At 44.3% G+C, this 27,648-nt stretch overlaps 1 protein-coding gene and 1 long non-coding RNA gene across 4 annotated transcripts in view; one reads left to right on the forward strand and one right to left on the reverse strand.

The window, feature by feature from the left end:
- Window positions 1-1,170: 1,170 nt before the first annotated feature.
- On the reverse strand, window positions 1,171-19,749 carry LOC119871534. Of its 2 annotated transcripts, XR_005358465.1 has the most exons (7): window positions 19,266-19,749; window positions 18,663-18,726; window positions 17,689-17,814; window positions 12,136-12,516; window positions 6,925-7,112; window positions 4,087-4,326; window positions 1,171-3,153 (listed from the first exon to the last, which is right to left on the reverse strand). It is a non-coding gene; the product is annotated as an uncharacterized LOC119871534 (long non-coding RNA). The 2 variants fall into 2 exon arrangements; XR_005358464.1 differs by having other exon boundaries at window positions 17,689-18,726.
- Window positions 5,093-27,648, forward strand: part of CSPG4B (chondroitin sulfate proteoglycan family member 4B) — a 67,989-nt gene continuing 45,433 nt past the window's right edge. For both annotated transcript variants that reach the window (XM_038535107.1, XM_038535108.1), the window contains exons 1-5: window positions 5,093-5,196; window positions 16,208-16,371; window positions 16,717-20,286; window positions 21,725-22,195; window positions 26,708-26,884. In XM_038535107.1, the coding sequence (XP_038391035.1) occupies window positions 5,118-5,196; window positions 16,208-16,371; window positions 16,717-20,286; window positions 21,725-22,195; window positions 26,708-26,884 (4,461 nt within the window). In that variant the 5' untranslated portion in view covers window positions 5,093-5,117. The remainder of the gene's footprint in view (window positions 5,197-16,207; window positions 16,372-16,716; window positions 20,287-21,724; window positions 22,196-26,707; window positions 26,885-27,648) is intronic.

The following is a 27,648-nucleotide window of genomic DNA, read 5'->3' on the forward strand; positions in this document are numbered from 1 at the left end:
CTCTCTCTCTCTCTCTGAATAAATAAATAAATAAATACATAAATAAATAAATAAATAAATAAATAAATAAATAAGTAAATCTTAAAAACAAAACAAAACATTGGTGGACATGGGTCTTTGGTTGGTGCTCACTAAGGAGCCATCTCCAAGCCACGTATTGGCTCTGTGGCTGCCATGAAAATCCTTAGTGCCTCCCGGTTGAAAGTTTTGAGAGGGTATCACCTTTGACATTCTTGCCAGTTTGCCAGTGTAATGCCCTTTAGGTCAGGAACCCACCCTGCTTCAAGTCCGTGGGGTCGGAAGGTGAGGAATCAGTAAATCAGACATCAAACCAGTCATCAGAAGTAGATGGGTTAGAAAGTTTCAGAGAAGAGGGTCTTAGGCCCAGAGGCCTGGCCCAATCTCTAATTTCCCTTTTGTTAAAATTATTGCTGCACGTGTCTTATATCCCTCTCTACCTTATAACATCTTTGAAAGTAGAAGTTCTGATTCATTTGTGTATGCACCATGACATCTTTGTGTGACTTTGGCATTTGGGAGAATTCAATGAATATTTGGTGAATGAGTATACATCTCTCTCCTCTTAGCCCTCCATTTCTCTATATTCATTCTCTATTCTTTATACCTTTTTTTTCCTAGTGGACAGTGTCCAGGATAAAACCCAAATAGAATAATTCTCATTGCTGAGGAGTAATAGGTGAGTGCCAGCCAAAATGACTAAGATTTGAGTGTGACCCTTATGCAGATGGATTTCCTGACCAGACACTATAAAGAAACATCCTTTGCATCACCATATCTGTAATTGGGCTTTCCCTGACAACTGAACATCTTAATTTCTCATTATTTTAGAGCTGTCTTAACTGCTATGGAAATTGGCTGGAGACCACTTTCAATGTTTGAAGCATTTAAGTGATAGATTACAGCTAATTTAAAGAAGAGGAAGAAGTGGCACTCTGCAGAAGATTACTCCTAGTCTCCTTCTGACACTTGAAATGATTTTTCTAAATTAAAAGCTTCAAGTTTATTAACAATCATTGCCTTTGGTTTGAGTAAAGAAATTCAAATATTTCAAGTTTCTCTGTGAGCTAAGTAAAAGAGCTCTATTTAAATGGCAGGGCTGTCCTGATGCCAATGATGACAAATGAGAATCATAAAATTTTGGGCCTGGAGTTTACATTTAATCCAATCCTTCCATTTTATAGGGGAGGACACTGAAATTGTTAATAAGGTTTGTGATTGTCACCCTGCTAGAATCAGAGCTAGAATTCCCACCCACCGGGTCCAGGGTTCTTCAACCTCAAAAAAATCAGAACTGCTATGGGCAGTGGGATAATGCTAGAAATTAGTAACATGTTGTGATTTGTGATTTATAGTAAGAAATAAATATATTGTCTTAATTTTTTACTTGTCCTAAAAGCCTTGAAAGTTACTAGGTGATGAGAATTATAAAATGTATCCCTTTTGTTATGTTAATGAGGTGACTTTTGGAAAGCCCCAGATAACCCTAAAGCTAGTGGCTGGTTGCCAGGGGAACTGATCATGTGATTAGATGGTAGGACCTTTCAATCTCAGCCCCAGACCTCCAAGGAGGGGAGGGGAGGCCAGAAATTGAGTTCAATCACTAATGGCCAATGATTTCAGCAATCATGCTTATGTAATGAAGCCTCCACCGAAAACCAAAAGGAAGGGTTTGGAGAGTTTCCAGGTTGGTGAACTGGAACGTTTCCATGTGCCACTGGGCAGGGCCCCAAACTCCACCAGGACAGAAACTCCTTTGTGACCTTGCCTTATATATCTCTTCACCTGCATCTTCATTTCTATAACAAGTTGCAAGTTCAAGTTGATTCCTACAAGTTGATTCTTCCAAGTTCTCTCTGTGTAGCTGGGGTACCGGAGTACAAGAGTCCGTGGCCCCAGGGGTCCCAGAAAGACCAGGTTCAGCCACTCACCACTGACAAAATCTGAAGGCAGAGAAATGAGTGGTGGTGAAAGCAGAAAGGAATTTATTTCAGTGAGGCCAATTCCGAGAAGACAGTGGATTAGTGTTCCAAAGACAATCTCCAAGGGCTGAAAATACTTTCCAGTGTATTTAAGGAAAAATGTGGGACAAAGATCAGGTGGGTTTGCACAGGTGGGCAGTAAAAGTCTGGTTAATCATTGTCTTGGAGTCCATCATAAGGAGTCTTGCTGGCTCAGGGCAGTCCTCACTGTTTGAGGGGGTAGTGTCAGTTGCCATCAGGGAATACTTTGCCCACAGGGTCTTTGGAAGGAGACTCAAATCAATTAGAAAGTTTGAGGTCAAAATGGAGGTAGTTGGAGTCCTCTTTCATGTGCACTAATTAAAACAGTTCCTTCATATCCTTTAACATCTTTTGTAATTGAACAGGTTCAGGATAGGCCCTCCTCCCCAACCCTCCCCAACCCACCCTCCACCTCATGTGCCATTTTGATGTGTAGATTATTTTGAGCTGAAGGCATTCGAGATCCTGCAGGTTCAAGAGATACTTCTGCTTCTCCCTTAACCGCATAGAAGAACCTAAATTGGGCTTTTTTTTTTTCCCCCAGACTAAGAGTTACAAACAGAGGTAAATTTTATCTGAGTCACCCATCTGTACAGTAGGGCAAACATGTAATTACCAAATATCTGCTTTTCTTATCAGGAATCATGAAATGCATTCCTTTCCTCCGAAATCCCAGACCCCCTAACCCTTTCTCCTTAGTTCAGAATGACATACACTTCATTTTGCCGGTCTTTGGAATTTCCATCTCTATGTGGACTCCCCATATGTAAGCCTATTACTTTGAATCTCTCCTGTTAATCTGTCTCATGTCAATTTGATTCTTAGTCCAGTTAGAAGGGCCTTTGAGGGAGCAGGGATTCTTGCTTCCCAACATAATAAACCAGAATTTAGTGAGTAAACCCATTTCCTGAGTCCTGTGAGCCACTCTAGCAAATTAATTGATCCCGAGTAGGGGGTTATGGGAGTCTCTGATTTATAACCAGTCAGTCAGAAGGTCACGTAGCAATCTGGACCTGTGATTGGCATCTTTAGTGGATGGCAGTCTTGTGTGACTGAGCCTTTAACCTGTGGAATCTCATGTAGCTAGTGCCAGAATTGAGTCCAGCTGAACCCAGCTGGTGTCAGAGTATGCCTGGTGGTGGGGAAAAAAAAACACACGTTGACATCGGTATCAGAATTGTTACGTGGATAGCATGAACAGTCTTATCAGTATATATTGCTAAGCTCATGGAAGGAAAATAAGACAGTCCTCCATCCTGAAGGAAAGATAAAAATGACTCATTTTCAGGACTGTGTATCTCTCCAGGGATGCTCAGAAATTAGCCAGAGAAGCCCAATGGACCTGCCTGGACCCCAAGGTGGAATGAACCAGTCCCCACGCTCAACAATCAATCCTCACGAGTTAGGTAAACCACACAACCACTAACTAGTACCCAAGCTGAGATCTTCACTCAGATCTCTTAAAGTACCAAGCCTGGGCTCTTAAGCAGAGGTGACATTTGAGTATAGCCTCCTTGGTGCACACCAGGGCCTCTCTGGGGAATCTTGCTCTGCACCACCCATATTTTAAATGTCTGTGAATACCTGAGCCAGCCAGGAGAAATTCTGCATGCCTGGACCAGTCTGAGCTGAACTGGCCTTTCAGCCCCAGGCCGACTTATATGATCAACTTCATCTCCAGCTCTTTGGCAGGATAGTGCCAGCCAGGTGGGGGGTGGGGGGGGCAGGGCAGGAGAGGGGCAAAAAGTAGGGTGCAGTTCCCCTAGAGAAGTAGGATAAAGCTGCTAGGAGAATGGAGGGGGGGACTGTTGAGCAGGTGAAATGTGTCTGCTCAAGATTAAACAAATTGCAGATTGCTGACAAAAAAAGTCAAAGTTGGATTCTACGCTTAAAAAAAAAAAAAACTATTACAGAACTAAAAAAGGGAAAGGAAGGGGATATGAAGTCATCCTTAATTTTATTAGGAACAAAGTATCACTAGCATTGATTGCCCATGTAGCACATTCCTTGGCATTTTATTTTGTCGAACACCAGTGTTGCAGAGAACACAGCCAGGGAAACTCACCCGGCAGGGAAGTCGATCTAGAAGGCCCTTGGCTCTTATTGATCAAACCCTGTTGTTGCCGGATCCTGCTCAAGTCCATGTTACCAGAAACCTCATTCTGGTATGAGGAGGCTTTTCCTGTCTAGGAGCATGCGTGCGCCCCAAATCAGAAGGTGCGAATCTGCACACGACTCCTGGGCCTCGATTCATTCCTCTGATAGAGCCTCCAAAAAATTCAATGAAGAAACTTGAGGGATCGTCCTTTAAATACAAATGAGGTTCACATTTGATAAGGAATGATGGTGCCATCTTATCACCTCCCACTCTTGGTCATTCATCCATCCCGCATTTGCTGGTGCCAACGCGCCAGGTGTACATTGAAGATACAGCAATAAACCCAACAACCTCCCCCCCCGCCCCCCGCCCTCCTGGATGGAGCTCAGTCGGGGCCGAGGAACCGGCTGCCTCAAGGCCCAGTTAGGGTCCCACCCCCTCCAGCAACCCTTCCCCGGCCTTCCTGGGTCACCGTCTCCGGCAGCACATCTCACCCTACCGGCTGGGCAGGGACCACCCACCCCCCGCCTGGGCCCCGCGCCCCGCGCCCCGCTCCCTTCCGGTTTGGTAGGCGGCCCCGGAGGAAGCCCGGCCCCGGCGGGCGCTGGAGGCGCTGGCGGCCGCGGGGCGCAGACGGCTCTCCCCGCCCCGGCCCAGCCCCCGCGCGGACCTCGGGCTGTGGGCGTGGCCTCGGGCTGTGGGCGTGGCCTCGGGCTGTGGGCGGGCAGTGGGCGGGGCCGCGGGCTCAGACGGCTCTCCCGGCCCAGCCCCCGCGCAGGCGTCGGGGCCGTGGGCGGGGCCTCGGGGGTCGGGGCTGTGGGCGGAGCCTCGGGGGCGGTGGGCGGGGCCTCGGGGCTGTGGGCGGGGCCTCGGGGGTCGGGCGGTGGGCGGGGCCTCGGGCGGTGGGCGGGGCCTCGGGGTCGGGGCGGAGGCGGGCCGGCGCAGGTGGCTGGGCGGCCGCCGGGGAGTGAGCGCGGGCGCCGGGCCCCTGCGGCGGGATGGGGCGGCTCGGGGCCCGCCGCCTCGTCCTGCTCGCCGCCTGCCTGGGGCTCTGCGGGGCGCGCGGGGCGCTCGGAGGTACGCGCCTGCCTTCCCCGTCCCGGGCCCCTCCCCGCCGCGCGGCGCCCGCTAGCGGAGGGTGGGCGAGCCGGGACCCGGGGGCTCGGGGAGGGACCCCAGGCCGGGCGTTCCTGGGCTGGGCGGCGGGAGGAGACGGCTCTGCCCTGCGCGGGGGGGTCGGCGCCGCCTCGGGCAGCTTCCAGCTCCCGGCCCCCCCCCGCGCGGCGCGGCCCGCCAGGTCCGGGAGCCCGGGGGAGTCCCGGGGCGCCCCGGGGTGGGGACTGCTCCCGAAGGCCGCGCGGGCCTCGCCGCCCATCGGGGTTTCAGAGTTGGGCTCTTGGTCGCGCTCCGGCGAGCGGAGGAACGCGAGCTGCCGGCCTCCCCGCCGAGCCTGTGCAGCCCTGCGCCTCCCCTGGGCCCGACCCGCCGGCCTTCGGGGCCTTAAACTCGTCCCGGGACTTCTGGGGTCCCAGGCCTGGCCTGTGTCCTCTAAGTACCTCCACAAGCCCACCCACATTTTCTGATTTACTGGGAATGCTTTGCATTTCCATGGCGCTTTCCAAAAGTCGAGGATTACTAATAAAAGCATACTTAATTGTGTACGACTCTTTAGAGTCCTGCACGTGGGCCTTCTAGTCCAATGTGGCTCCTTGAAATTTAATTTAGTTCAATTAAAGACTTCCTTTGATGCTTTTTTTTTTTTAAGATAAAACATTCCTAATCAACGGCCTTATATCTCTTTGTAGGATTCGGATTAAATTCTGAACACTTATTTACTTCATTTTAGGCATAGAGTAGACAGTGCCATTGCGGCCTACAGCGCCTGATTCACCAGGAGCCTGAGTAATGTTGCAGCCACAATGGCATCTGTAGTATGGACACTTTACTCTTAGCCCAGCTGCTCAGGGTCTTACTGCAGTTCCCCCAGCTCTGCTGCCACCCTGCTGTATGTGGGCCCTTCCTAGCTCTTTCTCCTGATTCCTTCCTGGCCGGAAGGGTCGATTAGGCCGGGAACTGCAGGTCTGGGGCTTTGATGTGGCTTTGAGAGAGAAGATTTCAGTTGCAGAACAGGGAGATATAGGAGCACAGTGAATTGTGCTGATTGGGTGGTGATCCATGATGGACCAGCGATCTAGTAGTGCTCAGTATAGGGTGATGGCAAGTCCATAACCTTGGAGTCAGAAGGACTAGGGCTTCGACCTGGGTGCCGTCATATGTTCTCAGAGTGGCTTTGGGAAAGTGACTTTCCCTATCTAGTCTTAAATTTGCATCTGTAGAATTGAAATAATAACTTCTGCAGAGAGGCTTGAATACAATACTGTGTAAGACTTCCTTACAGCCAGACAACTACGCAGTAGTGCTCATTTCCCTCCTTTTCTACTCATTAGCCTCTCTCCTCGTCATCTGTGCAATTACCTTGGGTATGAGGCTAAGAAGCCAATGGATTAGATACTTCTCATTGAGGGGCCCAGGATGTGGATATGGAAGGTTTCTTGAATAAAGAATTCCATGGCATAGACAGCAGTTCCCCCTGATCCATAAGAGATACGCTCCAAGACCCCCAGTGGATGCCTGAAATCACAGATAGTACCAAACCCTATATGTACTATGTTTTTTCCTATACTACGTACTATAATAAAGTCTATTTTGTAAATTAGGCATAATAAGAGATCAACAACAATAACTAATAAAATAGGACAATTATAAAAATATACTATATTAAAAGTTATATGAATGTGGTCTCACCCTCTCAAGATACCTCATACTGCATTCATCCTTTTCATTGTGCTGTGAGATGGGAAAGGGTCTATGTGATGAGATGAACCAGGCGAATGGCATAGGCATTGTGACGTAGCTTTGGGCTGCTATTACTCTTCTGAAGATAGGTCAGAAGGAGGATCATCTGTTTCTGGACAATGATTGACCATAGGTAACTGAAATCATAGATAAGGAAAAACTACAGTACTTTTAACATATATACTGTTCCTCACCCATGGCTTTTTTTTTTTTAAGATTTATTCATTTATTCATGACAGACACACAGAGAGAGAGAGAGAGAGAGAGAGGCAAAGACAAAGGCAGAGGGAGAAAGCAGGCTTCCCTCAGGGAGCCCAATGCGGGACTCAATCCCGGATCCTGGGATCACGACCTGAGCCAAAGGCAGGCTCCCAACCGCTGAGCCACCTAGGTGTCCCACCCATGGCTTTAATTGCAACACAAATATTGGATGCTGAGGTCTTATCAAAAGCTACTTTAGGACGCTTTGAAGAATATCTTCTTGACTAGCTAAATGTGTGATCTGATTTTACTTTTCTTTCTTACTTCCTTGGATGATTCAGGCTGTTGCTTTGAATAAATCTAATTGTCAAACATAGGTGAACTCTGTTCTCGGTCTTTGAGGAACATCGGCTGATGTGTCCTCAGCTTGGAGAGTCTCACCAAACAGGGAGCCACTTTGCCTGGTAAACAGATCCTGTCTCAGTAAGAATATCCTTAGCATACACCCTCCGCACATTGCTATTTGCAAATCAAATATCAATACTACTATCACTAACCACTTTCTCAGGGTACAACATGTACTTAGCACTAGACCCATGTTGTCCATAGTTCAATGTCTCATTTTTGGCTCCCTTCTTATCAGATCCCATTAGAATATTATTGCTTTGACCTTGTACCAGCGCTGATGAAAAGCCTGAACAGGAAGAGAAGTGCCAGCACTTCCAGTTCCTTTTGCATTTACTGGTCCTCGTATTATTTCTTGTATTTTTAAGCTATGATTGATTTGCAGGAATTTGAAAAAGCAATGGATCCTGTAAGAGAGGATTTGTTTAGTTAAGGTGAGATAACACAAGTGTAAACCCCGTTGGCCAGGCAGATCCATGTGTGGTGTGTCACTGAATGGAAAAGAGAGTTCTACAACCTTCTGGGTTGTAGAATTCCCACTGCTCCCTCAGGGAGACTTGTGTACCTAGCAGGTGAGACACATGGCTGGGCTCACATGGGCAACTGAGGCAGGATGCCCATCAATCTGTAAATTAGAGAAGAATAAAGAATTCTTATTTTTTTAGATGAAGGTAACCTGTGAATTCGTAATATTTTCTCCTGACTCCACAGTGAATGTCTTGGCACCTCTCTTTGCCATTTGTTTTTTTTTGTTGTTGTTGTTTTTCCACTTTGCCATTTCTACCTGAAACTGAGATGCCCAAACCCAAATGCTCACCATGGCCAGTGTGTCATGGTGAGCCAAGCAACAGCTGGTATGGCAGGAGCTGCCACTGAGTGGTGGACTCCAGAGCTGGGACATCCAGCCCCACTCATGGCTGCTGTGCTGTGGGGATCAATAGGTCCCAGGATGGCCCGATCAGCTGATTCATGTGGGGAAGCCCAGAAGTTCAGGTGTTTGATTAAATTCTCCTTTCTTTAAAATATCTTAATTTAATATTTTTATTAAATTAGAAATAGAGCTGCACCTGCCTTACAAACTCAACCAAACTCATAACCTCTGCTTCTGGGGACTTTCCCAGTGCTATGGCTTTATTCGGCTCCATCTTCCCAGCACTTAGTACAATACCTACAAATGACAGGTGCTCAATCAATCCGAGCACCTGAAGGACAGGACACAGTTGGGGACCAGAGAAGACAGAAAGACAGCTCCCCGGGGAAGTTCACATCGTGATTCCCAGAATAGAGATTATGTTGCTTTACATGGCAAAAGGGACTTTGCAGCTGTGATCCAATTAAGGATTTTGAGATGAGGGATTACATGGGATCATCCGTGTGGGCCCTAAGCAAACACAAAGTGTTAAAAAAGGGAGAAAATCTGCTGGAAGCAGAGGTTGGAGTGACATGATTGCTGGCGGGGGCCACAAGCCAAGAAATGTGGCAGTCTCTTACAAGTTACAAAAGGCCAGGAAACCGATTCTCCCCTCCAGCTGCCAGGAAAAAAACACAGCCCTGCTGACACCTTGATTTTAGCTCAGCAAGACCTATTTTTGGGCTACTAGCCTCCAGAATTGTAAAGCAGTAAATCTGTGTCATATGAAGCCATTACATTTGCAGTAATTTGGTGCAGCAGCAATAGGGGTTAAGAGTGGGAGAGTAAACATAGATTTGCACAAGGGCCACATGTGTCCAAGATAGGACATAGGTACTATGTCATGAAGAGGGAGTTTTCAGCTCAGTCAGTACCCAGCTAGGGACTAGGGCTGATTCCCCGCTTCATTCCAGGGGTGCTATGGGAAGCTACAGAGTCCACAGGAATAGCTCCCCCTGGAGTGATGCGGGACACAGTCTACTTGACCCCATGCAGCAGGCATGAGGTAGAGGTAGAGAATGCCCCACCAGGAGAAGCTTGGTAAGTGCTGCTTTGCCCTTTGCCACCTGAGCATTTGGCATGGCATGTTTGGAGGATGAATGAATGAAAAGTGAGAAGGTGTTGGGTCCTGTTCTACAAGAAGAGTAGAAGAGTTGCAGGGCCACAGATCACTTGGGCCCCACCTAGAAACCCAAGACGGGCATCTTCATGTGGCCCTGGGCCCACTACCAGTCCTTTCCCGCCCTCCTACAGTGCCAGCAACATGTTTAACAGAGATGTGTTGCCAGAGGCCCCTGTGGTCCCCCAGCCCACTAAACAACAGCCCATCCCTGCAGCCATGGAGCAGACACCTCCTCACTCGTTGACTTTCTGTCCCAACTTCTATGTTAGTGGACCTGAGTTTTGTGGGAGAGACTCTTAGAGTTTCCCTCCTTGGGGTTTGCTTCTAATGGACAAAGGAGGTTGGGCCTCTCGGGCAGGTTAGGTGTTTGTGCTGAATTACTCCATACCTGGAAGTTTTCTTTCTCAGAGTGTTCTGGATGGTTAGCTATCTCTTGAATAAATATTTGATTTGGTTTGGTTTGATAAAGCATGCAACGTCAGTGCCACAGTTAAATACTATAGGTATTCCTCAGAGCAGATTTGTGAAGTAAAAATGTGGCTTTCCTTTCCAAGTGCTGTGACTCCCCTCACATGGTCAGCATGAGGGAGAGCTGCTTTATAATGCTGGCCCTCCTCCTAGCACCTCGTCTTAGACCTTTATGTGATGCCAGTGCGGTAGCAGAGAAGTTCGTTTTTGTGGTTTTATATTTTAACTTTTAAAATAAGCTTCTACGCTTATGATATATCATCTGTAGAATACATTTCAAAGAAATGCAATGCATAAAAGGCACAGTGTAAAATTGTTGATAATGGGGCAGCCCGGGTGGCTCAGCGGTAGCACCGCCTTCGGCCCAGGGGCTGATTCTGGAGACCCAGGATCGAGTCCCATGTCAGGCTCCCTGCATGGAGCCTGCTTCTCTCTCTGCCTCTCTCTCTCTCTCTCTCTCTCTGTCTCTTATGAATAAATGAATAAAATCTTTAAAAAAAACTTGCCGACAATGTTATATTATGAAAAGGCAGCTATAGTTTCCCAGGAAAGCAAACACTTCCAAAATCTCTTTCTTGGGAATACTTTCCTATTTACTTTCTATCTCACTCTTGCTTTGCCCTCACACAGTCACCAGGCCAATCTTTCTAAAATCCAGAACTGATGTGTCTTCTCCCAACTAAAAACCGTATCTTCCCCATTGTGTGAAGAAGGAGGTGCAACCTTTTTGAAGTGGTTTGTAAGACTCCCCTGCCCCTGTCAGTGGGTCCCTGACCATGAGGATCCAGTTGGCCAGTCAGCCATTTTCTCCCTAAACGTTCATTGAAAATCTCGTCAATATGTGCCAACAGAACAAAGCAAAACAAAACCAAGCTTCCCTCCTAGGAACCCTCTCTCCATAAGTGGATACCTAGCCAGAAACCTGGAAATTCATCTAGATTGCCCCCGTGTCCTCCCCTTCTCCCTCCTAGACAGTCCAGCTTTTAAAATCTGTTGAACCCACCCACCTACTTCTTCCCCTGACTGCCTCCCTCATTGGGTGCCTCCTATGTGCCAGACACTCTTGTAGGTGCCAAGGATTGAGCAGAGGCCAAGACTAGTAAAGCCTCCTGCCCTCAAAACCTCACATTCTCTTTGGGATGGAATGGGAGTGGAGCTGGATAATAATCCAGGAAACAAAGAAGGAAGGTAACTGGAGCTGACAATAAGGGCCTTGAAAGTTTAAACTGAAAGTTCAGGGAAGGCCTTTCAGCCCTCTGACCATTTGTCCCCTGCCCCCTTATACCTCTGCAGCTGCCACCCTGGCTGCTCCCCCCTCACACTGTGCTTGGCCAGACTGGACCTTTGGTTTCCTTGCCTCCTATCTCCCCTCGTTTTTCTCCTCTTGCTCTTTCCTGTTCCTCACTAGGTCTTTCTGGAAGCCCCTCAGGCCATCCCCCTTGACCTGGCTGAGTCCCTCTGTAGTGCTGTTTCCCAGGTACTAAGCCACTGTAAGTGCTTGATTGGCTGTCTATGTCGTTCACCTTTGAATCCCTATATCTGTGGTATATTTGGTATATTTGTGGACAGCATAAGTACATGTAGGGTGGGCCACTGAAATCTGCTAGAGAGAGACACTTGATAGGCACAGTGCTCCTTCTTTCATACCCTGGCAGGGCCCCAAACAAGCTAGTGTTGTAACAACTTTCTAACAGTGCCTGGATCAGATATACTCTTCTTTTTGAAGAGTATATATATATTTTTGAAGAGTATATATATTTGAGCAGCTTTCTCTTCTGATAGACTGGAAGGCCCCTTAGTCTCAGTAATTTCTTACCTCCAACTCCTGATAGTACCTGGCGCATAGTAGGTGCTCAGTAAGTCATAAACCAAAATACCCCCAAACAAGGAAAACCAAAATCAAACAAAATAAAATCCAAGAAGATGTAGTTTGGAAAAAGAAATGGGAACCATTTCTAAGGTAGATAAAATGAGTCCACTAATCAATCACCCCAGTGGGAGAAATTATAGAGGAATAGAAATGCTTACTTTCCCTGAAAAGTCTTTTACCTACCTTATTGCCAAACTTGGCTTCCATTCAATCATTTCACCTTTTTACATGAGCACATAAAACCAGGACGTTGCTCTGATTTCTGTTCACCTTGGCTTGCCCTACCCATGTAATACTGAAATCACACCTTTTCCTTTGCTGCAGGTGGAGATCACCTTTCTTTTTCTAGGACCCAGTTTTTCTTGTGCTTCGATTTGCTTCTTACTGTTATTTTGAGGTGCTTCACTAGGAGCCATAAAAGTTGAGGTCAGTTTGGAGATGTGTGAGGACATAACTGGTTGTAGGCTGTCACACCGGAACCTGCTTCCTTGTTTGTTCCCTGAGGCAATGGAAATTTCTAGCCACCAGCTGATCCTGGAATTGATTTAGTGCCAGGGAGGTGAACTGTGGGAAAATATAATATTACTTAGTCATTCTCAGCAGTAGATTTAATGATTTAGAAAACATTTCCTGGTTTTGAGAGCTTAACAATACAGCCTCTACGTCTGTCAAAAATCAGAGTGGGGGGTATTCAGTAACCGGAAGGCCAGGGGAATACATACACTACATAGGATTTGTAAAGACTTGTTTCATCCTTCTGACCTTATGGCTACATTCTCGTTTTACCGAATTATTAATGGTAGTTTTTAAGTAGAGAAGCATGCTTATACCTACGTGAGAAAGTTTGTAGAGATCATATTCATCTCTGTATCAGCTTCTTGTCTTGGTGAAAACACAGGATCGGAGGTGGGGAATGCTTGGTTTTTGTCTTAGCTCTGTTTTGAACTAACTGTTGATGGTACATGAGTCCCTAAGCCTCTCTAGGCCTGAGTTTACTCAACTATAAAGTGAGGGCCTCCTAGGTTCATATAGTTTGGTTCAAAAAATGCTTGCTTGCTACTCATCTTAGATTGGGTTCCCTAAGGAGAGTGGCATAGGCAAGGATTCTTGTGCAAATAAATTGCTGAGTGAGGTGACCAGGAGAGAGCTGGAAGGAAGGAGAGAAGCATGATAGGGGAGGAGAAGATACCAAGCAAAGATCTAGTTTTAGCTGATCTATTCTCAGTCTGATCCCAGAGAAAACTCTAGAATATGAATGGCAACACAGAGCTCTACACATTTTAAATGTCTGTCTCAATCAGTCATTGGCTATAGGTTCCCCTCTAGGGCAGGGGGTGTAACTTCACTGAAATTCCTGGATAACACAGTGAAACAGCTGAAGGATGGGTATACCAGCTTGTTAAAAGGGATCTCAGTGGGCTACCAACAGAACCTATTAGGCACCTGTGGCCAGGTACTGTGCTAGGTATTGGAGAGGGAAAGATTAAAAAAAGAGAGAGGGATGGTTCCTTATCATAGGAAACTCATGGAATAGTCCAGGAGATAGATGAATAAGCAAGTAAGTTCAGTACAACATGGTGAATGCTGGAATAAAAGAATATTCAGAGTGTTGTACGAATTCAGGAAGGATTCAGGAAGCAGAATCTAAGATGGAGATAATCATGCTGGAGCCTTATTGAGGACTGTTCTTAGGATCAACATTTGCTCTCAGACGCAGATATTATATCTCCTGGAGACCCAGCAGGAGGTGTTTAAAGATCTATAATTTAAAGACCTTTAGAAGTAAAAATCTTTCTTTTGAAGTCTTGGAGGATAGAACCTCACTCCAGAAAAGTATTGCTTCTGAGCTAGTGATTCAATGGTACCTCCGTAAGGTTGTCCCAACACTCTGTCAGGTCCTATCATATATAATAGATGTAATATATGTTAGGACATCGGATCCTATGATCTTAGGTCCATTACTACACCTTCCTTGGAGTAAAGGGCATGTCTTTGGTTGGTGTGATGTTATTTGGCCTCCTTTATTAGTGGATTAAACACTCCATGAGCTCTTCATATAGGGGTGCTATCTGAGGCAACAAAGTCAAATATATACCCAGAATATGTGTTTATTTTATTTTTTGAAATGAACACTGGCCATTCTGAGGAAGGGTTTCACTGAAGTCAGCTCAACATGAAGTGGACAGCTGGCCTCTCTTCAAGGGATAGTAACATCTTGGGAATTGGTATTGGACTCTGTTGGAGGCATGTTGGGCATTCAGCAGTAGCAGTAGCTAGGAAAGCCTTGGCAAGAGGGAGCCCAGACTATTGGTTGCATACATAGTTTCAACACTGCCATCATGCTACCTCTTTGTACCAACATATGGGGCATAGATGACAGAGGCTGGCTGATGTAAACAGACCAAGTCACTCTGTCTGCCTGGTTGTTTGACGCATATTCTGTGGTAGATGTTTTCTGGTGGGCATTAACATGCAGTATAAAGATCTTCCCACTTCCTGTGTCAATCCCAGACCTCCATATTCCTACTCTTTCAATCTTTTGCCTCCTAGGTTCTTGACCATCTGGCCAGGCCATTTTCTGCTCTCTATCAGCCTTCATTTATTTGAACCTCAGTCCACTTCTCTCTGTGCGCAAAGTGGATGGTTAGGTGTTCTACCCAAAGTTCTATCTGCTGGGAGGACTTTTTCTTACTAGTGTTTTCCATGACCACCACTAAGAGGAGCTATGGTGCAGCTGGAGTCTATTTTCATCATGAAGCCATATGATGAAGCTGACTCATCTATGAGCCATGCTCAGGTGTTTTGTTTCTCCATCAGCTGGTACCACAGGATTCGCCCATGCAGCCATATGCATGAGCTGAGGAAAGGTGCTGGCATAAAAATGGTAATGACATGGGGCTCAGGGCTACCATCTTGCGCACTTGCTTGTGCCTTCTGGTCCTATTTATGTTCAATCCTGAAGTACCACTTTCATCTTTTTCATCCATCTGTCATGGTAATCTGTTGTGTCTGTCTCACAGTGGGTTGTTGCAATTTCTGTGCATCCAGGAGCCACTTTAGCAGAGAGTTCACACCATTTCTGGTAGTCTTTGCCAGAGTGTTATATCCTATATCCTTGGAGAGTGATCCCAAACCTATAGACTCTTTCTTATCCAACGTCATGCTTTGCCCCTTGATCAGCTATCCTGAGTCATATGTGTACTCTGGCAGCTACAGGTAGTAGAATACACATGGAGAGGTCCTGTGGCTACAGTAGGCTCTAGTCCTTTACCACCCGTATCAAGCCCCACATGTCCCCACACAGGTTGTGACTTAGTTTTGGTTTTGGTCTAGCGGCCAGGAGGCCAGGTGAAGAGATGGGGATGTATCTTCAGAGGTCAAATGCTGCTTGTGGGGAGAATCCTCTGCCACCTCTTAAGCAAGGGGCATGCCAGCCTTTGTAGGGGAATAGGCCACTTCTGTAGGCTAAGAGGGTTCAGAGGGATCTAGGGACCCAAGGTATTTGAACGCATCAACCTAGATGTCTCTAATTCCTTATGTCAAGGATCCATTCTTTCCCAACCAGGGCCTTAGCTTTGTCAGAGCAAGCCTAACAAAGATGGGACTTTAACTCTATTTGTAGTTGACTAGTCTAATGATTAATTCCTGGGTAGGAGTCTTATCTTCCACTGGCTTCCGGCTGTAAGAAAGGAAGACTATATGCTACCAGGCAAGCCCTCTTGCTTTTATACTTAGCTTGTAATTGTCAACTAATCTCGCCTAGCTTTTCCTTATCTTTTTTCAAAGCTTCATTCAAATTTAGCAATACACACTCAATTCCATAGTCCTCATAGCTGCTATTTGCCCTGTATTTTTCATAGCTTGATCTTTGTTGGCTGGCTAATGTGTTCCCTTCTGCTTTTATACCAGTTCACCACCAGTGGTTTGGGATTATCCCTGTGACAGGGCAAGAAGCAGGATAGGGTACATGGAAAAGTAGACTTCCAATTCAGTTTCAACAGAAGCCTCGACCACTTTTTGAGAGTTCTGAGGAGAAACTGGCCCATCAAAGCTGTTTTGAGTTGGGGCAAGAGAACACTGAGCTTTTGTTCCCTGACATTGAATCTGTGGGCTACCCCAGGAACCATTTGTGGCCTTGGGCAAGGCAGTTTTCCTCAGCAGGATCAATCCCTGAAGGGAGATGACACTCTAAAGTGGGATTATCATTGTGTCATAAATTTACTAATTTATACTCCTGTTGAAAATTTTTCCCTAGCATCTTTTTATGGTGAAAGCTACGTGGAGCTCAACATCATAGAAGTTTCATCTGAGTTCTCTCTTCAATTAAAATTTCAAACCAGCAAACCACAGGGATTACTTTTTCTTGCAGCTGGAAAGAATGACTACTGTATAATAGAACTGCTATCAGGAAACTTACGGGTAAGATTTTCTTAAATCTTTAAAAATGTGTAAGTATTCAATTACTAGAGGAAAAACCATGAGAGAAAGAGAACAAAATCGCTATCCATTTGATTAGTGTTATTTTATTAGAATAAAATCACATGCCATGTGAAAAGTTGGGATCTCCTCCGATTTTACCAGCATGCCTGAAATATTCTGACTCCGAAATTTTTAAACCTCATTGATGTAGTCCATACATTATGTGGAAAGTGGTTTCAAGTCCAAGTCTCTCTCTCTCTCTCTCTCTCTCTCTGTGGGTGGCCCTGTTTTCGCAATAAGATGCTATGAGATGAGATTGATTAATTGTGATTCTTTCTCTTTCAGGTGAGGGTGAATTTGGGTGTAGGCAAACAAGTACTCCTTTCTGAGCAAAGACTTCATATGGATGACCTGGTTTGGCACTTAGTGGAACTGTACTGTTTTAAAAACAGTATCTCTCTGGTTATCGACAAACATTATGAGACAACTGGCCAGATCGCTGGTGGGATGCACAATTTGCACTTTCAACATGGAATCTATATAGCAGGCCATGGTGGACTTGATGTCGCTTACCTAGATGAAGAGCTCCCCAATTTCCGCGGGTGTATGGAGGATGTGGTATTTAACCAGAGGGAGATCCTTGCATCCCTTAGATCTTACCCTAGTTTTAAGAAGGTTTATGAGGTGTCACTAGGATGCAGTGATGAATTTTTTGCCGGGGAGGATGAAGCCATCAATTTCTTTAGCTCCAGATCCTATGTCACCTTCCCAGAATGGAGGGTGCAAGGGGAAGGGCTGTTGGAATTTGCTTTGCAGACTGCAACTCAACAAGCTTTGCTTTTATTTCAGTCAGGAAGAGAAGGAAATTTTGTTGCTTTGGAAATAGTTAATGGTCTGTTGAAGGCTCACGTAGGAAGGAGCAAAAGTAATACCCAGCTCTCTTCTTTTAGCTTAGTTAGTGACAACAAGTGGCATGTTATTCAACTCAAATTCACTGGAGGGTATCTGGACCTGATGGTGGATGAGCAAGCGGTAAGAACACTACTGCCTTTGCAAAGCAAGTCATTTGTCTCAGAAGGCCCCCTCTTTGTGGGAGGTCTTGATAACCATAAGGGAGAAGAAGTTAAGAAGTTGGAACTGGCCTCCGTGCCCAGGAAATCTGCTCGAGGAATCTCTTTCAAAGGGTGCTTAAGAGGCTTGGAGGTCAACTCAGAAAAGAAAGCATTGAAGAGTGCCCTTGTGTCCAAAGATATAGCTGTTGGGTGTAAAGTGCAGAGTAGTGATAATGAAAACCCTTTCATTATGACAACAGAATACCTGCATCCATCAGAAGTTCCCCTTTCCACTGTAGTCCCTGAGGCAGGCAAGCCTTTTATTCACCATGCGAGTAGCTATTTCTTGAGTCTGAATAACTTGGAGGTCCAAGAAGGTGGGCGAGCCTTTCTGGAACAAAGGCATATGAAAGTGGATGTGGCATCCGAAGATTTGGGTATCCATCATTCTCAAATACTATTTAAAATAGAGGAAATGCCCCTGCATGGGTTCCTTCAAATCGATGTTTCCCCTGCGCTGGGAATGGAGAAGGCTTTTACTATGTTAGATTTGGGGCAAGGAAAAGTTTGGTATGTCCATGATGGTTCAGAAGAACCTAGGGATTTTTTCACATTTTCAGTCTCTTCCAACAGCAAGAAGGAAATGGCATTACGTCTGCAAGGACATGTGCCATATGTGTTTAACATTACTGTCCTTCCAGTGAATGATCCCCCATACCTGAAGCTCCCTGAAGGAAACATGCTTCTCCTGTTTGAGAATTCTAAGAAACGACTGACTCCGAATATCATACATGTGTCAGACCCTGACACAGATCCTTTGAGTCTTAGTTTCTCTGTTCTTGGCAACTTCAATTTAGATGCTGGGTTTTTAGAAAACACCAATCATCCTGGGAAAGCCATCAATAGTTTTACGCATGGGGATTTAAGAGATGGCAACATTTTCTATGTGCACAGAGGTCATCGGAACTCCCGGATCCTTCTGCGAGCAAGCGATGGAGAGCTGGTTAGCAATACGGTAGTGTTACGGGTCATGGCTGTTCCTTGGGACTTTGAAGTGGTCATTAGAACCGGTGCAGTCGTCCAGCAGGGTGGCGCGGTTCTGATTACACAGAGTGACTTGTCGGTGGAGGTTAATGGTGAACCCCACGAGATGGAGACCCGCTATGCTATCACTCATCCACCCCAATTTGGCCAGATTCAGCGGCAGGGATCAAGTGGTGAATGGAAACAAGTTAGTACCTTTTCTCAGCGTTCCATCGATCGGGGTCGGGTCCGGTACCATAGTACATTTCGAGGATTACAGCTAGAAAATATTACAGATCACTTTAAATTTAAAGTTAACATAGAAGGAAAAATCAGTGAAGAGCTGATGTTTCCTATTACCGTCCACTGGCTTAAGGTTATACTTCTGAAAAATGTTCCTCTCAAGGTCAATAAAATAAGCAGACAAATACTGAACTCTGATCATTTGCAGGCTGTGACGGAGGGTGTGGACGTAACTCAGAGAGAACTGCATTTTAAGTTACTGACCCCACCTAAGAAAGGAAAATTGCTAGTTGGCAATAAAATTCTAAAAACAAACTCCATCTTCAGCCAACAAAACATTTCAGACTCTAAGATAAGTTATGAGCCACAGGAGAGGCTCAGGGAAGACACACAAGATACCTTTAGGTTCTTGATTGTTGCAAAGCACATAGAATCAAAAGATTATACTTTCAGAATAAACTTTGAAGCAGATAAGACACGCATTATTGTAACTAACAAAGGATTATTTGTAAAAGAAGGAGAAGAGAAATTAATTACAAAATCGGAATTATTTGCTCAAACACTGGACAATCGGACCTTCCAATATAAAATCACCAGGAGTCCTCAACATGGAAAGCTGAAACTGGTTAACTTCTCAGATCCTCTGGGAAGTCATGACAGTATCACTGAGTTCACTGATCAAGACTTAGAGGGTGAGCGGCTGATGTATGTCCATGATGACTCCGAGACTCAGTGTGATGAATTCCTCCTTGTGGCCTCCACTGCAGGACCAGGCCAGGAAGGAGTGGTCAGGCATCTTGACACAGAACATTTATCTATAGAAATCAAAGTTGCCATTTCTGTAGAGTTAAGGAATGATGAGAAACCAGTGCGTGTGGTAGATAAGGTCTTTCATGTCGTGAGGAATGGCCAGCGCCTACTGACCCTGGCAGATCTCTGTTACCATGACCCAGACTCAGATTTTGATGATGGGCAGTTGCTCTACACCCGGCGGGGCATCCCAAATGGGGACTTGGTGAGAGCCAGTGATCCCACTCAGAAACTCTACCAGTTCAGGCAAGATGACCTGCGCGAAGGGCGAGTGCTCTTCAGGCATAAGGGAGCCGACTCCGCCCGCTTTGTGCTGTTTGTGACAGATGGTGTCCATTACACATCATCCCTTCTTGAGGTCACTGTGTCAGACCCTTACATCCAGATAGCCAACAACACGGGCCTGGTTGTACAAAGAGGAGAGGGCAGCAGCCTCACAGCATCTAACCTCAGTGTTACCACAAACCAAGATGTTAGAACAGACCATGAGATTGAATTCCACATGCTGCAGCCCCCAAAGCATGGCAGAGTGCTGGTCAACCACTCAGTGTCCCACACATTTTCCCAGCATGACCTGAAGCAAGGACATGTGATTTATAGGCATGATGGCAGTGGCAAGTCCGATATGTTCAACCTGAGAGTGAAAGTTAAAGAGATCTATGTAGAAGTGAGCGTCTACGTACAAGTGTACTCAGAAAGTCACCAACGTCACGCTCAAATTCTGCTCATCAAGACCCTTGTAGTTGAAGAAGGAAAACCAGTAAAACTGAGTCGAGGAAGACTCCAGGTAGGTAGTTGTCCAAGTATTCTTTCCCTCCCGGAGTAATCTGCATCTAAGAGCTATTTTTGTGTTGATTTTACTTTGGTATTGAGAATTACTTTTTTCTAAATGTAAAATGCCATTGAAAAGAAAAGCTGGAAGGTTTCATGATTTCGACACTGCTAATTTCCCTATAGTTGGTAATGGAATATAAGTAATACTAAGCCTTATGTTAAAGCCGAGTACACCCCAGCACACAAGTATGTATGTTTGTTTAGTGGAGGATGAACTGGGAATGAGGAGATGATGCACATATTATAGCAAATTAAGAGATCTTTACTTTTTTATCATTTTTATAGAAATACTGTCAATATTTCATTTGATCTAAGTTACATTTGTTGTGATAAAGCAGGGTATAAAAATTTAAAGCAACTTAATCATAATCATAAAAAGGATCCCTAAAACAGCAGAGAATGCTGTCTTACACATTTAATTTCCTTAGCTCTGAATATGGCATCATTTTGTTTCCTAAATTTAATGGATAAAATTGGCCCAGACAAGTGGAATGCCAGGGGGGAGACCTTACACCAGAGGCTACCTGGTTTCCTGAGGCTCCTACTTAGAAACTTCCAGCAGGCAAACCTTTGCTGATCACAGTTAGAAGAGAGTGTTCATTTTAGGGTAATCCTGTACAGGGTATGTAAACTGTGATTTATGACAACTGGCCACAAATATGGGCTATGCTGAATCTACCCTCAGGACTACAAAGGAGTTTACTTGTTTGCTGAATGCAGCCAATAACACTGAGAAGAAATTAACTCAAATCAGGAGCAGTTTACTAAGTGAGTTTGTCTAAGGAAATGCGGGGCTTACCAATATTTCTCAATTCTTTTTTAGGATCTTGGAGAGTTTATGTTTCACCACAAGGGGGCATGTGTAGGTCAGTGACTATAAATCAGTTACAATGACAGTTTTGACATGGATTTTGCTGAATCAATAAATTAAATATATTATTGAAATACTGAGCTAGTTAAAATGGAAGAGGAAAAACTTTCCTCTAAAGTCTTGCAATTTTAGTGATTCAGCTTCTGCTTCTTCAACCATCTTTTATTCTTTCTTCTTATACCATTTTGTTTCTTTCACTTCATCTTGCTGAGTCCTGGGTGTCTTGCTGCTGTGAATAATGCCTTGTTAACGCATTAGTAGCTATTCAAGTGTTGTTGACCCTTACTTTTCTTTGCAACCGCGGCTAAATGCAAATATTGACATGGTCACCAGGCTAAATGCAAATATTGACATGGTCTCCAGAACAGACCCTGGCTGAAACTCTGAATCAACCCTGATTGTAGCTTAAGCCATTTGTAGACATTAATAGAGAACAATTTGGTTCATCAAGGGTCTTGACTCTTACAAGTGTTGACATGTTCTTCTTTTTGTGTCTGTGTGCTGTGTGTATGAACTCAAGGCTGTCCACGAAGATAATATTCCTTCAGAGGCAATGTTCACCATCAGAATTCCGCCAATGCATGGATACCTCCGGAAATCTTTACCAGAAGAAGGCAGCTTGGGTGGAGATGCAAAGTCCCCTCTGACTTTTACACAACAGGATATTGATGATGGGGATATCTTTTATGTTCAGACAGTTCCTGGCCAACAACAGGACCGTTTTTTACTGGATGTGGTGAATGGTTTCCAAGCTGTGAATGGAATTGAAATCTTAGTGGATATTGTCCCTAAGCAGATTCCTCTGGAGGTACAAAATTTCACAGTCCAAGAAGGTGGTTCCAAAACACTTCTGGAGGACTATCTCAAAATTCCAAACAAATATTTTGAGGGAGTTGACTGTGAATTTGTTCTCCTCAAACCACCAAAACATGGTTATGTTGAAAATTCTAATTTTCCAAGAGTAAAGCTAATGAAGTTTACCAGGAAACAGGTACTAATTCTCAGTTAATACTTTTGGGTATGTGGGATAAGAGAAAAAAAGTGCGATTTATTATTTACATTAATGGACTGAGGAGTGATGAGACTTGAAAGGGTATCTAGTTTAACCTTTTAATAGATGCTAGAAGCCCCTTTTATGGTAATTCCATAAAGAGATCACCTAGGGGATCCCTGGATGGCGCAGCGGTTTGGCGCCTGCCTTTGGCCCAGGGCGCGATCCTGGAGACCCGGGATCGAGTCCCACATCAGGCTCCCAGTGCAAGGAGCCTGCTTCTCCCTCTGCCTATGTCTCTGCCTCTCTCTCTCTCTCTCTCTCGATCGACTATCATAAAGTAAAAAAAAAAAAAAAAAAAGAGATCACCTAGCCATTGCTTAAATATATTCAGTGATAGAGAATTCACTACTTCATGCAATGGGTACTTCCAGTTCTAAAATACTTCAACTGCTAGAAAGTTCTTTCTGTTGACCTGAAGTCTGCCACTTAGACACTTCTCCAAAGTCCTGGTTCACAGAACAAGTCATACCTCCTTTTCTAAAAGCTCTTTAAATATTTGAAAGAAAAAGTTATCAAGTTCCCTTGGATTGTAACTTCTTTAGGTTAAACATCTCTAGGTTCTCCCACTTTTGCTCACGTCATGGATATCTAGCCTCTGCATCATCCTAGCTGCCCATTGCTAGAGGAGCTCCACACTTCACTGTCCCACTCAGAATGTTACACCTAATATTTAACACAGACACGCTTTAGTCATTAGTGGATTTACTCATCTATTCATTCCATTAGTCAATCAACAGATGCCATTCTCCTTGTAAACATAGTGATATCAATGGCTAAATGGCCCAGGCCCTACAATCAAGCACTGGATACAACTTCCAATCTAATGTTCAGTGTAAGATAACCAATCAGCTCTAGGCTGCTATCATATTTCTTTGCTTTGGGCTAGGTTGGAAATATTTTGAGACTTAGCTTTCTTATCATGAATACAAGAATGATTTCCATTACTTTCTAGGTATTGAAAGTAACTTGCTACCATTTCCTTTATAAGCTCCTAGGAATATGCGCTCTTCAGATTGGAAGCCATTACCAACCACCTGTCATCTCTGGGTATCTTTGTTCAGTTAGCTGTAAACCTATGTGGGCTGCTTTATTTTGCTTGTAAGGATTTCATCTTATCAATGGACTTGAATCGATTTGCTAAGCCCTTCTTCTGTTCAAGTTGCTGTGCAAGGTTGCCATGATAAGGAGCCATATTCCTTGCCCTCAGGAGATCTTGGCCTAGGGCAAGGGCCAAGAGAGAAGAGCAAGTGAACAGGGCCGGGGGTGGGGGTGGGGGTGGGGGGGGATTAGGCACACAAGCTTTAATATTAGTTCACCTTTCTGTTGCTTCACAGAGCATTCTCACAGTGGTGCTAAGAAGTGCAGAGTTGGCACATCTGACTCTAATTAAAGAGAATAGGGAAGACCTCACAGAGGGAATAACGTGTAAGCAAGATTTGAGGAAAGAAAGAGCAGAGAGGTAACAGAGGAGAAACATAAAAGAAAAAAGCAACACAAGCAAAGGAACAGCATGACCAAGGATATAAAGGCATTAAAGTGAATGGGTTTGGGGCCTGGGAAATAGCCCACAAGACTTGCAGGTGGGCTCAGGAGCCATAGTAAGAACTAGGGCCAGACTGTGGAGAGTCTTGAATTATATGTGAGAGGGTTAGACTGAACCAGGGGGCATTAGGGAGCTGTTGGGAGAAGCAGAGTATCCTGAGGGCAGGAAACAACCTTGGAAATCAGTGCTTTTCTACTGGGGACTCAGGGAAGGTGATCCTTTAGTGACTTCCTATAGGCATCTCTTCATCATGGCTTCCATCTGAAAGGTGGGACAAACCATCCAAGGTGACTACTTGCTCCGGGGCAAGTTGAATTCAATACTGTTTACCTCAGATACGCTAGGTAAGAGACTGAGCACTAAATTTTAGTCCTGTCTTGCTCAATTTATTATTGATTGTGCTTTATGAGAAGTGTGCATTTAGAATGGTTGCTTGAAATCTGTATGTCAAGTATATGTATTCCCTCAAGGATCCATGTTATTGTGTAGCCTTATTCACAGTTAAGGTCATGTGTCCCTGCTCTTCCAGATGACCCCTTCACACTTTCTCTTCCTATATGACTCTAAGGTCTCCAGGTTTTGAGACATCATTGTTTACATGTAAAGTGGCACTAACCCCTAACAACTAGTGACCTTAGTGTTTAGTGGCTTGAGGAGCCCTTGGCCATGTTTGCCATTCATTCATTCAGCAAATAATTATTGAGTATCTATTATGTGCCAGGCATGCCAGCTTTAGGTACTGGAGATACAGTGGTGAACAAACCCAGTAATAATCCGTGCCCTGATACCCAGGTAGGAGAAAGAAGGAGGCAGAGAGAGGCAACAGATAAAATAAGTGAAATAAATGGCATGTTGAGTGAATATTTAGTGCCATGGAGAAAAAATAAGGCAAGAAAGGGAGCTGGGAAGGCTGGGGCCTTCAGTGATGTGTATGTGTGTGTTCAGTTTCAAATCAAGTGGTTGGGGGAGGTCCCATGGAGAAGGCAGCTTCTGAGCAGACACCTGGAGGAAGCAATGAATGGGTGAGCCACGTAGACCTGGAGGGAGAGCATTTAGGCAGAGAGAAGAGCAAGTGAACAGCTGTGTGGGGAGCAACAAGGGGTTTAGTGTGACTGGACTGCATGCTATGGGAGGAGAGCTGTACATGAGGTTTGGGACGTCCAGCACAGGAGGGACTTCAACTTCACCTTTGACCCTGAGTGAGATGGGGAGCAAGGAAGGAGGGAGAAGGTGGGTAGAGGGATGACACAGTGTGCCTCGAACATGATTGGTGATAGGGGACTGAGTACTTTTCAATCTTTCAAGATTTTCTACAAATCTGTTACATCTTTTCATTTTAAGTCAGCAGACATTTTTCTAGTGTTAGAAGTCTAGGAACAGGCAAATTCCCACCGAATCTTCTCTTTGCCTTGATATTAATGCATATTAAAAGGCATGTAATTTGGGGGAGTGCCACTCCTTTGAAGAAATTATGTATTTCTCCAGGAAAGATATTGAGGAGGCAATTTGTATTAAATACTATGTTCCTAAGGCATTTTAGGCACAAATTCCCTCATTTTTTTTTATCAATACCATCTTCTGCATTTATTTTCAAGTAGCTTAAAACAGCATGTTTCAGAACTTGTGGTTAGGCCTATGGTCTGAAATTCCTCTGCTCACAGAACTCCAAAGAAATTCTCAGCACCTGTGTACAAATGGCCACAATTTTCCCTTGAGACTCTTCGTGAACTTTTCAACTCTTGTCAGAAACACCTCTGAGAGATCAAAAGTATTTGCTCAAAGGAAGTGCACCATAGGAACCGGCAAAGTTGAACTGTTAAAATTTTTGGCAGTATTTTATCAAAACAAACACAACCCCAGAGGCTTTTTCAGAAGTTCAGCTACTCCTGTTGGGCTTTGGAAGTTCTCTGCCATTTTATGTTTGGGTCACAGACTCACTGAAGCCAAGTTCCCTTCTAGCTTTAAAATTCTCTTGGTCTCTAATTATGATCCTGTGCTCTTCAGTATTTTCTATCACAGCCTTAAAGACATGAAAGGCATTCTGATAAAATTTGTGGCTATTACAAATCCAAGAGGAGTAATTAATTCACTTGATGACCGTTTCAGAACAAAAATTAGAAAATGAAATCTAACAGGGATAAAAGTAAATGTTTGCATTTGGGTTATTACAGTAAGGGAAATCTCCCTTGATAGAAAATTTGGTTTTGACATATATCATTATGTCTACAGGAGATGTATGGTAGTTATGGATAGCATCTGTCATGAGGTGCACCAAAAAATTATTCCATTCTGAAGGAGGAGGAATAGGATTAGGACATAGCATATAGTCTCTCATACAAAGAACAATTAGGGAATAATGCATGCTTAGTTCAGAAAAGATAAGTCTGGAGAAACTTCATAGTTCCTCTGGTCCAGATGTCTCCAAACAACAGAAATTGAGCAAGTGGGTAGAAGCTTCAGAGCTAAACCTAACATTCTGAATTGTCTAACAAAGTAATCCACAGCTTCAAAAATTAGTCACTGTAAATAAACAAGTAGAGTCTAACTTTTAGTGGATAATCTTCCATTGGAAGAACAGCTGGGTTGTATCACTTACCTACAGCACATTTTAGTATTAGAGTTAGTCTTTGACTCAGGTCTCCTGATTACCAGTGCAGTGGTCTCTTTCCTGCCCTATGTGCTGTGTCACTCCATTTCTCCTTAAACTTATTCCTAGGATGGGCATCACTTCATAAAAACTATCCCGTCCATCAGAATTTCCACTCTGATTGTCAGAATCAAACCTTACAGGATAAATACATGCTTCTGTGTTTTAGAGAGATATTAAAATTAGGATTATAACAATTTATTCATGTTTTAAAATCACATTTCAGTAAATTGGTGATTTTTGTTGCTGGTGGTTATAGGTGGAAAATGAATTGATTTATTATGTGCATGATGATAGTGAGGAGCTTCTCGACAATTTCACCGTCTTTGCAAATAGCTCAGAGCTTGGAAAACAGAGCTTGCCCCAAACTCTTTTTGTAACTGTGGAATCGGTAAATGATGAGGCTCCAGTAATAACAGTGAACAAAATCCTTCAGGTAAGTGCTCTGTGCTTTTGGATTTATCATAATAACATTAGGGCTACCAATTTGATTTTCTTTTATATTATTTCTAATGTTAAATAATAAGACATATGATTATGTATGTATGGTTAACATATTCCTACTGGTTTTAAATAAATGTTAGTTGTTACCAGGGCATTCTGTTGGATAACTGTTGGGAGATGATGAATCCCAATGAGTTACTGTTGGGTTATATTTTGTGAGTGGGTGTCATTCACACTATATTCCTGGAGGCATGGCCTTTTCTAGTTAGGGTGGGAAGGGAGAATCAGCTTCCCAGTATTGAATGTGTGACCTTGGGCAAGTTATTTAATCCTTCAGTGTGCTCTCATCGAGAGGATGGAAAATAGAGACAGAGTTGTGAGTAGTAAGAGATAAAATGATGTAAAACTCTCCCACAGTTCCTGAAATGTGGTTGGGATTCAATAAATGGTAGCATGATTACCGAAAAACTCTAAGGCTATGCTAGTAATAGTGTTTTTTTTTTTTTTTTTTTTTTTCGTTTAAACCTCACTATACAATCATGTGACAGTATTTTTGCTGTATCTGGGAACTTCCATCACCCTTCACTCTTTCTGAAAATCCCCTGGGGGTGCGTCTTAGGAACTCATAGATAAATATGTTTTGGCTGTCACATGGTGTCCACCATTTGGCTTCTGTCCTGATCTGGCGCCCTAAAGCAATGTTTGCTGCTTGATGCACAGAAGTTCTTCTGCTTCTGGCTCTTATGGCACCATTTC

This window comes from Canis lupus, chromosome 4 (genome assembly GCF_011100685.1).
Source record: "Canis lupus familiaris isolate Mischka breed German Shepherd chromosome 4, alternate assembly UU_Cfam_GSD_1.0, whole genome shotgun sequence".
Lineage (NCBI taxonomy): Eukaryota > Metazoa > Chordata > Mammalia > Carnivora > Canidae > Canis > Canis lupus.